This window comes from Berghia stephanieae, chromosome 5, assembly GCF_034508935.2.
Source record: "Berghia stephanieae isolate SIO BIC M18660-M18661 chromosome 5, UCSD_Bste_1.3, whole genome shotgun sequence".
Lineage (NCBI taxonomy): Eukaryota > Metazoa > Mollusca > Gastropoda > Nudibranchia > Aeolidiidae > Berghia > Berghia stephanieae.
In genome coordinates this window covers 34,651,697-34,667,004 of record NC_088364.1, presented here as the reverse complement: position 1 = coordinate 34,667,004, position 15,308 = coordinate 34,651,697, and the positions used below count along the sequence as shown (strand labels likewise).

Genomic DNA, 15,308 nt, shown 5'->3' with positions numbered 1-15,308 from the left:
CCAGCAGGCTTTTTAGACCCAGCTGCCTCTAATCCAGGGATGCCAAATAATTTTTGAAGAAAAAAGAAGCTGAATATGAGCAAAGAATCCCATCTCACTTAAAACTGATCTTGTAAATGAGAAAACAAAAACTTAACTCTCCACTTTCTTTTGCAAGTGTATGGGGTCTTTCTTGTTTCAACCCAAGAATATCATTTCTGTCTGGAGAAGAAGGACCATCAATGGCCTTCTTCTTGGAGTCAGGAAAAGCTGCTAAGGTGTGAATAAACATGAAAAGCAGGAAATACCAGACATTTTGCATCCAAGCTAATCATTGCCAAATAGACAGGACGTCAGAAATACACCTGAAAACACTACGTCTTTGTCTGCATGTTTGTGCATGCAAACCCACACATGAGTGTACAGAAAGTTTTAAAAGTTTCAAATAAGAAGCAAGGAACAAAACTATGAAAATTGGAACCACTCACATTTACAAGAAGCTTTTTAGCAACACCAGGAGGAAACCCAAGCTTATCATGGTCTGTTTGCATGACACGGAAAAAATCTGTCCTGAAAAAAGAAAAAGCGGAGGAAAAAAATTTATGTCATTATGTGTGCCACATTTTCTTGGCTTTGTTTTCTTTATTCATAGTCGATTTGTGATTGTTATACCTGGTTTTGAATGGTGGTTCTGTGCTACCAATGAATTGTGCCGTAGTGGTATTGGTGGTTACGTTAGCTTTATAGATGATGGCCCTTTCTAATCAGTTTCCTTGTAAAAAAAACGTAGTCCCTATCAATGTGGAACAAGAAAGTGTAATTTGTGCCTCACTGAAAAAATGGAAATACTTTTAAACAGTCATAAACATAAAATCCTAAACAAAAGATTCAAACTTATGACAATGTGAAGACACACAAACAAATTCATAGCACAAAATAAACCCCTCCCCCATATACATCCCCTTTCTCTCCCTTCCACCTAACCCAAATTTCCTCCTTTTTCAATATTCCTATTCCATCACCTAAAAACCCACACCCTCCCAATGTAACAGCTCTCTCCTCTGCCCCCCTCCCCATTTCTTTTTTTTTTTTTCACACGTACACACCCGTTCACACTAATTTGCTCCTTCACACACAACACACAACTCTAAATGAACCACGGATCTACTCTTCATCAAAGAAGATCGCACAACAGACAACTGAAGAGAATTATCAGTGTCGAAACAGCCGTATTGTTGGACGAAATGTGAATTGATTTTACTCATTTTATAATGCTCTGAATTGTGAATTTATTGAGCACTGTCAGAACTACAGGACATTCATCAATAATATAAATATTAAGTTTCAAAGTCAGAATCGCTACTTATAGTATAAATGTAATAGGTAAATTTATAAAAAGTTGTTCATTGCAGATTTTCAATGTCAATAAATAGTTTAAAATTAAATAATTATAGTTTTTCTCTTTCCATTTTATATATAAAATCATGTGAGATAAAAATCAAAGAAAAGATCTACTCACCTTCTAAAAAGAAATCCAAGAATGGCATCAAGAAATGGTGCAACTTTGCCTTCACTCTGTAGTATGCCAAGGAGGGCGGAGTCATATTTCTCCATGTTGTACTCTACTTCTTTTGCTTTTTCGTTTTATGTGTTGAGTTTATCAGATATTATCTGGTTTTATTTGTTTTTTGTTTTTTTTAAAGAAATAAGCAAAAAAATATATTTTTTGCTAAACAAAACCATAAAATAAAAAAATATAATGGGGCCATTCCACGTCAAGTGGACCAAGGGTGGGAACCACACCCCTTTTGATTTTCCTCAAACTTGGCTCAATTGAAGATACATATGAGACATGAAGAAAACCAAATTTTCAGTTCAGAATATGGATATTTGAATTTTATACAATTTTTTAAAATTTTGTCTCAAAACGCGTCAAAATCAGATTTGCTCGTGGGTTCATTTTTGAGAGGCTATAACTTTTTTATTAATCAAGCTAACTCTTTCAAATTTGATAATTTTGTATAACTTTTAGCATAGGTTACAATTATTTGAAAGGAAATGAAAATATATATCAACTTTTGGAGTTATCTGCCCTTGAATATGGTTCCCCATGCTGTTCGGCAAAAAAATGAATTTTTTCAATATTTTTTTTCATGACTTTAATGTTTCATTTTTGGTCATTGATGATTTGCATATCAATAAATAAAATATGGTCCAACATAATATAGCAAAAATATGGGTCTGGTACTATAATTTTTCGAACAATAACGCATAGCGTAACGCGACGTGCACCAAAATCGCAAATTTTTGTCAACTTTAAGGCTCAAAACGGTCAAAGATGTCGGCTGGGATTCTTTTCAAAATTTGATATATCGTGCTGATACACTATTTCTATAAGCACATGGAAGCTTTCCTTGTATTTTGAGGTGCTTTGTGGTAAAAATCGCCTGCAAAGAACCTAAGTATCTTAATCTCAAGTTACAAAGGGGCATAACTCAATAAATTGTTTAAACCCCCAAAATCGACTTATATTACACCACACTGATAAAAAACAAAGCTTAAAATATTTGGCTTATGGCAAACTCTTAAAAGCTAATAAATTCAATGCTTTTAGTTTATTTATTTTTTAAAAAAGTACAAAATAAAGCATTAGCAGTTCAATAATTGTAGACTTCACACTCATTCAGATATATCAGGGTGGCATCAGTGAAAAAAAATACCCAGCTCCTTTAGATTTAACATTTTGTGTGTTGGAATGTTCTCCAGTTAAAAATGGCATGTAAAAAAGTGAGAAAGTTCAAGAAGGAGAAAGGACTTTTTGCCGAACCCGATTCTAAAAGAGGTAAAAGAAGAGCAGATGGGATTAAAGGAAAGGTAATTGAATTTTTATAACAACAATGAATATTCGTGGCTGTGTCCTGGAAAGAATGGCTACGTTTCAGTCACAATTGATGGGGAAAAAACTAAAGTGAAAAAGCGTTTGATACTTGTTAATTTGAATGAACTACATGTTGAATGTTTTAAAAAGTACCTACCATCAATATGATATTGGTTTATCAAAATTCTTTGAACTTAGACCCAATGGTACTGTAGGACCATAAGGAATGCATTTAGTTTGTGTTTGTGAAATAAATCAAAATTCAAAATTAATCATATATAGCTGTTCCTAGGGATAAATTCATTAATCTGAATAATTAAATAAAATAGTGTGTAATATTGAAAATCCAGAATATATACTTTTTCGTGAAAAATGTGCAACAGACAATCTGAAAGCATTTCTTTCATTTTGTGGCCAATATAGATGTGACTGTGCATGATGCATGAATTTGATCAGAACATCAGAATTTCCCTCAGAGAGGTCAGCTACAGTTACTATATTCACTTTCATTCCTGATCATAAATCTCTGCTGCATACATGCCTACTCGAAAAGAAATTTGGTTGACATCCTCACTCATACTCCTATCAAGAAATGAATTGCTCGTGCCATGATCCACAGAAATTCTACTAAAAGATAGTTATTTTTTATAGATATTGGTCTAAAACAACAATGATGGCTCTGTGTTCCAAGAATTCTCTGTGCTGATTCAAAACATGTAGTGGGGTTATAGAATTAGCTTCCACTTCTTCAGAAGTCTCAAATGTGAATCTTATGCCATGTATGTCGCTAGAGCACCATTCATAAAGTTGTTTTGGGCATAAGATCTGGTTGTCATATAAGCTTGTAGACTTGTTCAAGGTGCTAACTGTTTCACAGTTCCCCTAATTCCATCACAAGGCGATTTCCCCATGGATTGTTGCAAAAAGTGACATTCCGCATGCAATCCAAAATCTTCATGATGATGTCATAGATTTGAACAATTTTGTAGTTTTTATATTGTGATGCTGCTCCATCACTGAAGTAAATCACTTTATCAATATGCTAGGGAGAGATGACGTCAAATGTCCCACCATCTGTCTCATAAATGTGTGCACTGCTGCAATGGTCTGTGATAAATAGTCACTAGCGATACAAAAACTAATGTAATTTAATTTTCCATTCTCCCTGTAAAAGAACAAAAGGATGAGGTGTCAATTGTGTATTGTCCCAATGACGTCGTTGGACAGTATCTTGAATGATAAAAGAATAACTTTCAGCAAAATCTAATAGAACTATTGCTACGGTATTATCACTCAGGGTGTCTTTCACATGGTTTAGACATGCAGCTTGAGACTTTGCAATAAAACGATGTGGTCTAAGGTCATGAATTGTTTTGCAGATTTTTTCAGTAATATTTTCAACAGTAACTTCCGGTATTAATAAAGTAGCTCTGTCAGTATGCACCACTGTAATATCACTGAGATCAAGAGAAAAGAGATTATTAAGAAATGCTTTAAGATTGTCTGTTCCAGGAGAATTATCACAACGATGAACCATACATTCTGGATTTTCAGTATTACACACTATTTTATGTAATTATTCAGATTAGTGAAATTTATCCAGAGGTACAGCTAATATGATTAGTTTTGAATTTTGATGAATTTCACTAACAAAAGCTGAATGCGTTCCTTTTGGTCCTACAGTAATATACCATTTGGGCCTAAGTTCACAGAATTTTGATAAACCAATATCATATTGTGTAATCCTTTAAACCATTCGGCATGTAGTTCATTCAAATTAACAAGTATTAAACGCTTTTGCATTTTAGTTTTTTCCCCATCAATTGTGACTGAAACACAGTCGTTCTTTCCAGGACACAGCCACAAATATTCATCGATTTTATAAAAATTCAATTATCTTTCCTTTAATCCCATTTGCTTTTCTTTTACCTCTTTTAGAATCGGGTTCGGCAAAAAGTCCTTTCTCCTTCTTGAACTTTCTCACTTTTTTACATGCCATTTTTAACTGGAGAACATTCCAACACACAAAATGATAAATCTAAAGGAGCTGGATATTTTTTTTCATTGATGCCACCCTGATATATCTGAATGAGTGTGTAGTCTACAATTATTGAACTGTTAATGCATTATTTTGCACTTTTTTCAAAAACAAATAAACTGAAAGCATTGAATTTATTAGCTTTTAAGAGTTTGTCATAAGCCAAATATTTTAAGCTATATTTGTTATCAGTATAGTTATAAGTCGATTTTGGGGGTTTAAACAATTTATTGAGTTATGCCCCTTTGTAACTTTAGATTGAGATACTTAGGTTTTTTGCAGGCGATTTTTACCATGAAGCACCTCAAAATACAAGGAAAGCTTCCATGTGCTTATAGAAAAAGTGCATCTGCACAATATATCAAATTTTGAAAAGAATCCCAGCCGACATCTTTGACCGTTTTGAGCCTTGAAGTTGACAAAAAATTGCGATTTTGGTGAACATTGCATTACGCTATGCGTTATTGTTCGAAATATTATAGTACCAGACCCATATTTTTGCTATATTATGTTGGACCGTATGTTATTTATTGATATGCAAATCATCAATGACCAAAAATGAAACATTAGTCATGAAAAAAAATATTGAAAAAAATTTTTTTTTGCCGAACAGCATGGGGAGCCATATTCAAGGACAGATAACTCCAAAAGTTGACAAATATTTCCATTTCCTTTCAAATAATTGTAATCTATGCTAAAAGTTGTACAGGATTACCAAATTTGAAAGAGTTAGCTTGATTAATAAAAAAGTTATAGCCTCCCAAAAATGGACCCACGAGCAAATCTGATTTTGACGCGTTTTGAGACAAAATTTCAAAAAATTGTTAAAAATTCAAATATCCATTTTTCGAACTGAAAATTTCGTTTTCTTCATGTCTCATAAGTATCTTCAATTGAGCCAAGTTTGAGGAAAATCAAAAGGGGTGTGGTTCCCAATTTCCGAAAATTTGGTCCACTTGACATGGAATGGCCCAATGATAATAACAATAATAATACAGTCCACCCTGGATTATCACAACTCGGTTAATCACAACATTTCCCAAGAAACAGAATTAATTCTATATAAAAAGTCACTGGTTAATTGTAACAAAATTTGGTTAATCGCAACAAATTTTTTACCTCAAAAAGTGGCCAGTTCAAGAAATCAATGATATAAAATATCTTGATTAAATTTCATCATGGCAATGCTTTTGACTTTACACTGGCTTCCCATTAGGGCCAGGGTGCTCTTTAAGGTTGGAGTCATGTGTTTTAAATGTTTTCACGGAAGCGCCCCTGCTTATCTCAATGATCTTGTCGAACCATACGTTCCGCCCCGTGCATTGAGACCAGGTGATCATCGTCTACTTAAAGTGCCAAAAAAGGGTAAAATACTCTCTGACAGATACTTTAGTCACTTTGCACCGACTGTCTGGAACAATCTCCCCTTATCTCTTTGTGACGTCCCTACTAAACTCGCTTTCAGGAAACACTTAAAAACTTATTTATTTCGAGAATTCTTAATTTATTAGTTATTTTATTTGAGCAGACGATGATCACAGGATATATATATATATATATATTACTTTATTTTTTATAATATGTTAAATAGTTGGATGGTGGAAGGTTTGTGTGTGTGTGTGTGTGTGTGTGTGTGTGTGTGTGTGTGTGAGAGAGAGAGAGAGAGACAGAGAGAGAGAGAGAGAGAGAGAGAGAGAGAGAGAGACTGAGAGTGAGATAGATAGATAGATAGATAGAGTTAGTGTGTGTGTGTGAGAGAGAGAGAGAGAGAGAGAGAGAGAGAGAGAGAGAGAGAGAGAGAGAGAGAGAGAGAGAGAGAGAGAGAGAGAGGAGAGAGAGAGAAATTTGAATGGATTGAAGTTATTGTTATGGGCCTAGAGCTTTATTGTATAGAGAATTGGGCGCAATATAAATAAATTTCATTATTATTATTATTATTATGGATGAAATCATGACAGGTTGAAGTTGAAGAATCGAGAGTGAGCTGGGCATAATGCTACAGTAGTGTATCACCACCCTTGTCAAGACAAAAGAGGACGGGACTTTGCAGTATGGGTTTGTGATGTCATCTGTGACCATTAGATAGGAGGTGAGGGGGCTGAGTATAGTCTAGACAACAGGTAGACGATGACAGTTGTAAAGAGACTGAGTGATATCCATTGTCCTGGGATTGACAACTGTGCATTATGACCAATGGGTTTGGTGAGAGCTTATTGTCTCTCATCACGGCTAATCTCTTTGACTCTTACAAAACAAAAGGGTGAAAGTGAATCCAATCTGAATAAGATGTGGGCTTGCATCAAAGCTGCTTATACTTGTCAACATCTATACATTTATTTGTTTCTTTCTTTAGTTTATTTATCCATTTATTTATTTATCTTTTAAGTATTAAATTGTCATGTGAATATTAATTGTTTCCATTAATTTCATGATTTTGTAGACTGGTTTGTAAATGTTGACAAGTAAAATCCATGACATCTGATACAATGTAAAATCATAATTTATCAGAGACTTATGTATGATTATTATCGTTGTTGCTTTCATGATTATTTTTGTCATTAATATTTCATTGTACATGTATGATTCATTCGATCATGACCAATTTTCAATTACCAGTATTCTATGAATGATAGTATTTTTCGATTTTACATTGCCGTATTGATACATTTTTCCTGACATTAAAAGTTGTGTAAAACTGTCTGTGAATGATACAATGCAAGCTATATGAGATTCCGTAATTATAAACTACTGTATAAGGCATTTAAAGGATAATTCCTATTAATACTAAACCTTTAGTAAGATAAGATAAGATAAGATATGGTTTTTATTTCAATCAAATTGCTAAGTCTGTGGTTGACTAAGAACAATGTTTACAACAACTGTTTGAGCTTGCCATATATGTGTAAAATGTTGCAATAGTGGACAGGAAACTTAATTTCGGTTAACTGCGACTTCAGTTAATCGTAACATTTTAGCTGTTTTGTGATTGTCCAGAGTGGACTGTACTTATAATTAACTGCCATGGACTGATGCTGCTGAACAAATCTTTTACATGAATTGTTCCCATATTATGATGATGTGCAGTACATTTTTACCTTTAAAAAAAGGAAATCCTACTTTTTTTTGCTTAATCTAACAGGACTTGTTTATACTTGGCAGGTATTTGCCACTTCATTCTTCTGTTTGTATTTTCCGTTGAACCTTTGGATCCAAAAGGCTGTCATTATCCCCAGACACCTGTCTGGGGATAATGAAAATTCGTTATCCCCAGACACCTGTCTGGGGATAACCAAATTTCGTTATTCCCAGACAGATATTTGAAACTCCGCTCTTTTAAACAATTATCCACATTCCAGAATATGGAATGTTTCCAAATGCACATAAAAATAAGGAAAGTTAATAAAATATCTATAAAAACATAAAATTAACCAACATTAAATCAGTTGTTACTACATATACACAATATGCGTCGACTTAAAAGTGGGTGTCATGGCCGAATGGTTTAGTCGTCTGCCCTGGAAGTTTTACCAGAATCGACGTTGCGGGTTCAAATCCTGGTTCCGCCCCTTTTTTTTTTTTTTTACATTCCGTCTACTTTTTACAGCATGGTGCAAGGGATAAATGGCCCATCCATCCTCCCCCCACCTCTTAACTTTCTCTCTCTCTCTTAGTTCCTTTCTAGTTTCTAGCAAATTGTCATATTCGTCCCCACTCCGATCTCAAAAAGTGTCTAAAAAGGATAAATAATTAAAAAGCAAACAAACAGAAATATTCAGAGAGCGGCCAAATGGTCAGATAGAGGAGAGAAAAACAAACAATAATTTTTTTTTAACAAAAACAATTTTAAGATATTCATGCTCAGAAACGGAACAAACACAAAAAAAAAAGGTGGGGGGAGGATGAATGGGACATTAATCCCTTGCAACGTTCTGTAAAAAGAAGACGGAATTTATTTTTTTTAATTTTTTTTTTTTTAAAGTGGCGGAACCAGGATTCGAACCCGCAACGTCGATTCTGGTAAAACTTCCAGGGCAGACGACTAGGCCATGACACCCACTTCGAAGTCGACGCATATTGTGTATATGTAGTAACAACTGATTTAATGTTGGTTAATTTTATGTTTTTATAAATATTTTATTAACTTTCCTTATTTCTATGTGCATTTGGAAACATTCCATATTCTGGAATGTGGATAATTGTTTAAAAGAGCGGAGTTTCAAATATGTGTCTGGGGATAATGAAATTTCATCATCCCCAGACAGGTGTCTGGGGATAATCACAGCGGATCCAAAAACAAAAGTCTAATTGATTAACTCGAACATATCAAAATACGAGAGACCTTCCGAAAGCTCCTAAATCCCCAGTATTCTTGTTTTTTATAATGTTCTAGTAGGGGGTTTGGGGGGGTGGGGGGGTTTAAATTTAAAAGTCTCCCCCCCCCCCTCCCAAACCCCCTACCTAGAACATTATGAAAAAAGTCCCCCCCCCCCCCTCCGGAACCCCCTACACTAGAACAAGAATACTGGGATGTCGGAGCTTTCGGAAGGCCTCCCCAAAATACTTACATTCACAATAAACAAGATGGACAGCCTCAATCACAATCAGTCAGTGTTGTTAGTCTAGTTTTAGATTAGAGTTAGAGAGAGACGTCTTGCTTGTGAAGTTGAACCTCGTAGTCGTAGATTAGAATTAGATCTGATTCAATATCAAACCGAACCTTCAAGTCTGACCATTCAACCTCTGATTATCACGTGTTCCGCGTTATCTATAACCCACCAGTTTCTAGTTAAATAAAAGATAAATAAATTACGTGAAAAATCAGACTGTGGTGAAAACTGATGTGTGCAAAGGTGAGTGAGAGAAAAGCTTATTTTCTGCTTTCACTTTTGTGTCCAAGAACGAGAGTTTTCTCCCAAACAAAAAGAGTTCGGACAAATGATGATTGTCGTCCACTGAAAATGTCGTTAAATTAATTATAATGATTTTAAATTTTAACATGACCTTTTCGTGATTGAATCCTGATCCTGTCGCCAGATTTCCACTTTAATATCTTTCAATATGCCAATACAATTCATGTTAACTGTTAAGTGTTGAAAATGGAGAATAATGGTAGATAATTTGTGACCTTTATTTTTTTATTTTTTTTTTTGGAAAATCACGTTAATCGGGTATAATCTCATCAAAAATCCATTTTTGACATGAATCACTGCTATTACAAACAACATATTATGACCTTCCGAACCTGTATTATGTAGGGATAATTTAGATGCTACAAATTGAATTTACAGTCGATATTATGAGAATTTGGTTAAGTTTTAAGGCTTTTTTGAGGAGAATAAATAATATGATTTCTAAAAGTGACAAAAGCTTGATTTCACATAAGTCGTGACTCACCGCGTCAATCTTGTATTTGTTTGTTTTTGTTGGGTTTTTTTTTTTGGGGGGGGGGGGGGTGTCAAATAATCAACATTAGGAAACTGAACGTTTGTGAAACAATCCCGTTTCAGTCATAGACTCGAATATTACGAGTTAAGGCTAATATTCAGTAGTTTTCAGCACCACTCTAACCCCTGCATGACACCGTTTTGAGACGATTGGTCACATTTCTTTACAGTTCAACTTTCAAATTCTTTGTAGCGCCTGCATCAGATGACATAATGCCGTTTTGGGGTGATTGGTCACAAATATTCAACTATTCCTCTTATCTTGACAATGAATGGATTCTAAAACTAAAACAAAGCAACACAAGACTATACGCAACTGTGTTGTTATCAACATGTAATCAATGAATTGGAAATACAACGTGTTGGTGATCAGAATCTTTCTTCTTTATATATATATATATATATATATATATATATATATATATATATATATTGTGTGTGTGTGTGTGTGTGTGTGTGTGTGTGTGTGTGTGTGACTCAATGGTAGTACGTACAAGACAAGAGTGGTAGAATTATATAAGATTTAGTGGCGAAATAGCTCAGTTGTTAGAGCACTCTCATCACAAGAAATAAATAGGCCGATATCGATGTAGTCGAGATGTTTCCGACCTCCTACCCATTCAGAATGAATTGGGTTGCTGGGTCTGTTTGATTTGGTGGGAAGTACTTGCGACAGTATAGTGTCCTATCCAGAAGGTAGCGGGCAATTATTATTAATATCTGTTAAAACGGGATAAACTTGTGTTGCATGGACTATGACTATGACTCTGAAAAAAAAATGCTTTTTTATTGAGATGCTGGGTTTTCTTTGTACAAAGGTTTAACCCTCTCCTTACCACCTATAGCAAAATCGTCACATTTGTTACGATACAATATACATTTTTCTTATTCAGATTTATTTTGTACATAACAAAATTTAAAGAATGATCTCTTTGTTTAATTAATAAGAACATATAGTTGTTTTGTAGAGAGCTTGTTTGAGTTTTAAAATCCACTTTTCTGCTGGGTAAGCCTGCCATTTTGGGAAAATACTGAAATTGATCGGTAAGGAGAGAGTTGATATAGGATTTTGGGATATTATTTTATTAATGCCGCGTCTGTATGCCGATGGTATTCATTTATTTGTGTTAGAGTTGTTTACCATCAACGAATAAATCAGTCGATCAAATTAACAGTGCTGGTCGGCAGGACCGATTTGTTGCAATCTTTGACAAACGTCTCTTTCTTTACCAACCTTCGAATTCTGTGTTTTGATGTACTTGACTGTCTGTAAAGGAGTCGCACAGTGGAATCGCATAACGTCAACACTCTTAAATAAGGTACCACAAGAGACAATTCATAAATATGTATAAGGAGTTTTTCTTCCTATATTCATAATATATTCTGATAGTCATGGAAAACATTTCTTTTTTCATTTTGAAAATCCATACATAAATAAGATAATGAGAGCAACTTAATTTTTCAAGAACTTAGAAATGTTATGCTTGCCAATTGATGTAAAAAAATGTTCCAACTTTGACGTCATGTAACGAAAAACCAAAAAGATTGATCATAATTGTGAAACACATTTTAAAGCACAGTGACTACATATATAAATAAAAGATAAAAAGATTTGAACTGGACACAATTTTTTTACCTAAATCTACAGTCGGTTGAAATTCACCCAAAACACTCGCGAAAGTAAACGTCTTGGCCTCCAGCATGACGAAATAGCATATTCCATATAAATGAACACAAGGATCATACAAAATGATATGTAATTCACGTCAACTTGTAGAAAGTACTTCAGGGGGAAAATCCAATCTTTTTCAGACATTTTCTTCAAATGGTCTTTGCAAAATAATGAAGTGAACATCAGGAAACACGCAATTTTGCGCATTGAAAGAAAATAGCTTTAATTGCGAGCAAAATGCATAAAAGATTAACTCTCTCGAGTTCACCCTCATTCAGCGGCGTGGCGTATTGACGGCATATGGTGGTGCCATGATTAGAAGAAGAAAAAAAATTCTAAAACAGTGAACACCATTAAGAGGAGAGAGCACATGTTAAAAACTCTCTTTTTTGGAAGGGCGGGGGGGGGGGGGGGGGGGGGGGGGGAAGGGTCGATGGTTTCTACGAGTGGACAAAACTCACAAAAACAAATAATTCATGAAAACAACAAGCCACAACACTGAGATACAAGTCCCGTGTGAAAAGGTCTTTGATATTATTCTTTGTCCACCATTTAAAGGATTGAATTTGGTAGATAATGCAATCAATATGTGATAAATGTAAATCAAAAGAGAAAAGAAACCTATGAGAGAAATTACTTACTTTTAGTACTTGTAAAGAAAATCTGCAAAGTTTTTAATAATTTGTTTATTGAAATCTGGAATGGCATCTATTTCAGCTTTGTGAATTGACAGAATCATTAACGAATTTAACCGCTCCTGTTTCATTGAATTTCGCAGGAAATTTTTCACTCTTTTAAGGGGATAAAACAACGTTCAGGAGGTCAAGAAATACGATGGAAGTAGTTAAGGTCACTATAGCCTATAGATGTCCATGATTTGTCAGCGTTTGTTGTATCTGTAAAAAGTAGACAATAAAAACAAAAGAAACGTTGTTTTTTCTAAACTAACTGTGAGCCATTCATGTCTGTCATACCATGTCAATGAAAAAGAGCGTTTTAGAGATTTCCACACCTGTGTTAATTCAAAATCAGTTGGTTGGTGAGGAACTAGTCTTTTTATTTCTAATTTGTCGTCTAGTGTCAATCTCCCAAACGGTCGGTGAAGCAAAGAGTCAACTTGATTCATTGCAATTCATTGTTTCACAAAACAAAACTTCAAAGTATATCTCAAATAATGGAAATCAGTGGAATACGATTAATGATTGCACAAATAAAAGGTAGATTCAGCTCTTAAAGCATCACAAAGAAAAAATCACTCCACTTAAGTACTTAAGAAATAAAAAAAACACACCAAAGTATAACTGTTGACAATCTTCACTTTCTTTCTCTGACTGACACAAATACACACGCACAAACACACACACAAATAAACACTCATACACACGTAACCATCAACTCGGCACTACAAGCAAGAAAAATGTTGATAAATTCGTCCACAATGCTTCGTTGCAAAGAATTACTTTATTCAATAATCGTGAAAAAGAGGTTGGGGGGGGGGGGGGGGGGGGGGGATTTTGATATGTCATATTTTTAAGTTTTATGTTGTTTTTCTTTGCCACTTACAAATAAACTTGACAATGATCAGTGTTTTTGTAATATTTTGGATGGCCGAAGTTACCCTAATTATGGCGTAAATGGTGCAACATTGGCGCATCCCTCCAGTCCAACGGTGGAGCTCTCAGATCCTGGCACAAGTCGAGGGGTTTTCCTCTATTTGAAGATAGTATAATTCGACCCAGTTTCTCGCTCAATCAGCTGTAGCGATACTAAAGGATAGAGCATTAACTGGAGCTTGGATTGCTTTACACCACGGTTTTGATTCAGTCACTAATTCGCGCAGTGATGTCACCAACACACGAGTCGGCGCAGTGCGTGATTCGGAATCTTGAATAGAGTGGAGATTAAAAGGCAGTATGTTGTTGGCGAGTTGGCGAAAGACAGTGGAGTTAAAATTTGTTTTATTTTTAATTAAATTATGATGTTAATGATTTTTAAAAGATTGGTGTGGTGCCTGGCACCATTCGATCCAATGGCCCCACGCCACTGATGGACAGTAACATTGTTGGCTACCTGGGATGGTAGACTGAAATAATGTACTTTCGACAACACTCTAAAGACCTAGCCACCCAATTATTTTTTGTTAACTTCCCTTGCTTGAGATGCGAGTATTGTTTAGATTGTGGTATCGCAAATCTCACCAAAACCAAAATTGAAAAATTAAACCAACATTCATTTATTTATTTGCTTCTTTTCTCGTCTTAAATTTACATCTCTTCCCGATTAAAAAAAAAAAAAAAAAAAAAACAAAAAACAAACAAAAACATTTTTTAAAAACACATCATTCTATTATCCATTTGATCCAGTTTCAAAGGCGTAAAGAATTATTATTTACCGTCTACTTCTACACATATACGGCTTCATTTGCCACTGGTAACTATAATTTTTCCTTCTACATCGTCTTTCACTTTCACTTTCATGAAAGCATTAGAAAGAAAAAAAAAGAATAATTTAGAAAACGAAGTGGCATTTCGAAGTCATTTTTTTGTCTCCAATTTTCAAATCATAACTATTGCCAGTAGGTACCACCTCCCCCCACCCCTAAAAAAAACCACACAAAAAAACAACAACAAAAAACAAAAAACAACAACAAACAAACAAACAAAAACAAAAAGAAAAAGAGAATAAAAAGAAAGGAAAATACACAAAGCTGTTTCAAATTTCTAACACACTGGGACGAATCCTTATGTTGTCTTTTGACTATAAACTATCAGTTGGCGGTATTCCTGTGCGATTATTAATAAAAACGATATCACATCTTCGACCGTCAAAATCTACAATAGTTATAACTAGGGCAAATAATCATTTTGTCATAGTAACAACATGGCCCCACGAATGGGAAGTATAAATTCGTCACTTATCTTCTTTTTATTTTAAAGCAATAAGGAGACACCAAGACACAAACCAGATAAGAAATTAATAAAAAAATGAAATAAATCATACGGATAAAGTGATAAAATGAACACTCCGTTTAATATATAAACCAAGGCTGGGAAGTCACCCAAAAAGAATGAAAGGTTAATGAAAACCAAAAAAGTGTGGGTGTTTTAGACTGTTCAATCATTAAAACATCCACTTACCGACCCTAGTTATCAATTAAAATAACAATATTTAGGGTGTTTATTCTTGTTTTAAACTATCAAAAAATTATTATAATTTTTGATGGTACCTACTGTACTTTAATAAAATATTCATGTGGTTTTCGTGAACTTTATTCTTTTTTGTAACTAATTTGAGATC

At 34.4% G+C, this 15,308-nt stretch overlaps 1 protein-coding gene across 1 annotated transcript in view; it reads right to left on the bottom strand.

The window, feature by feature from the left end:
- Nucleotides 1-9,811, bottom strand: part of LOC144972808 (nudC domain-containing protein 3-like) — a 22,519-nt gene extending 12,708 nt beyond the window's left edge. Inside the window, exons 1-3 of the mRNA XM_078914470.1 lie at nt 9,461-9,811; nt 1,499-1,650; nt 468-549 (exon numbers count right to left, since the gene is read on the bottom strand). Coding sequence (XP_078770596.1) covers nt 468-549; nt 1,499-1,593 — 177 coding nt within the window. The 5' untranslated portion in view covers nt 1,594-1,650; nt 9,461-9,811. The remainder of the gene's footprint in view (nt 1-467; nt 550-1,498; nt 1,651-9,460) is intronic.
- Between the last annotated feature and the right edge of the window lie 5,497 nt (nt 9,812-15,308).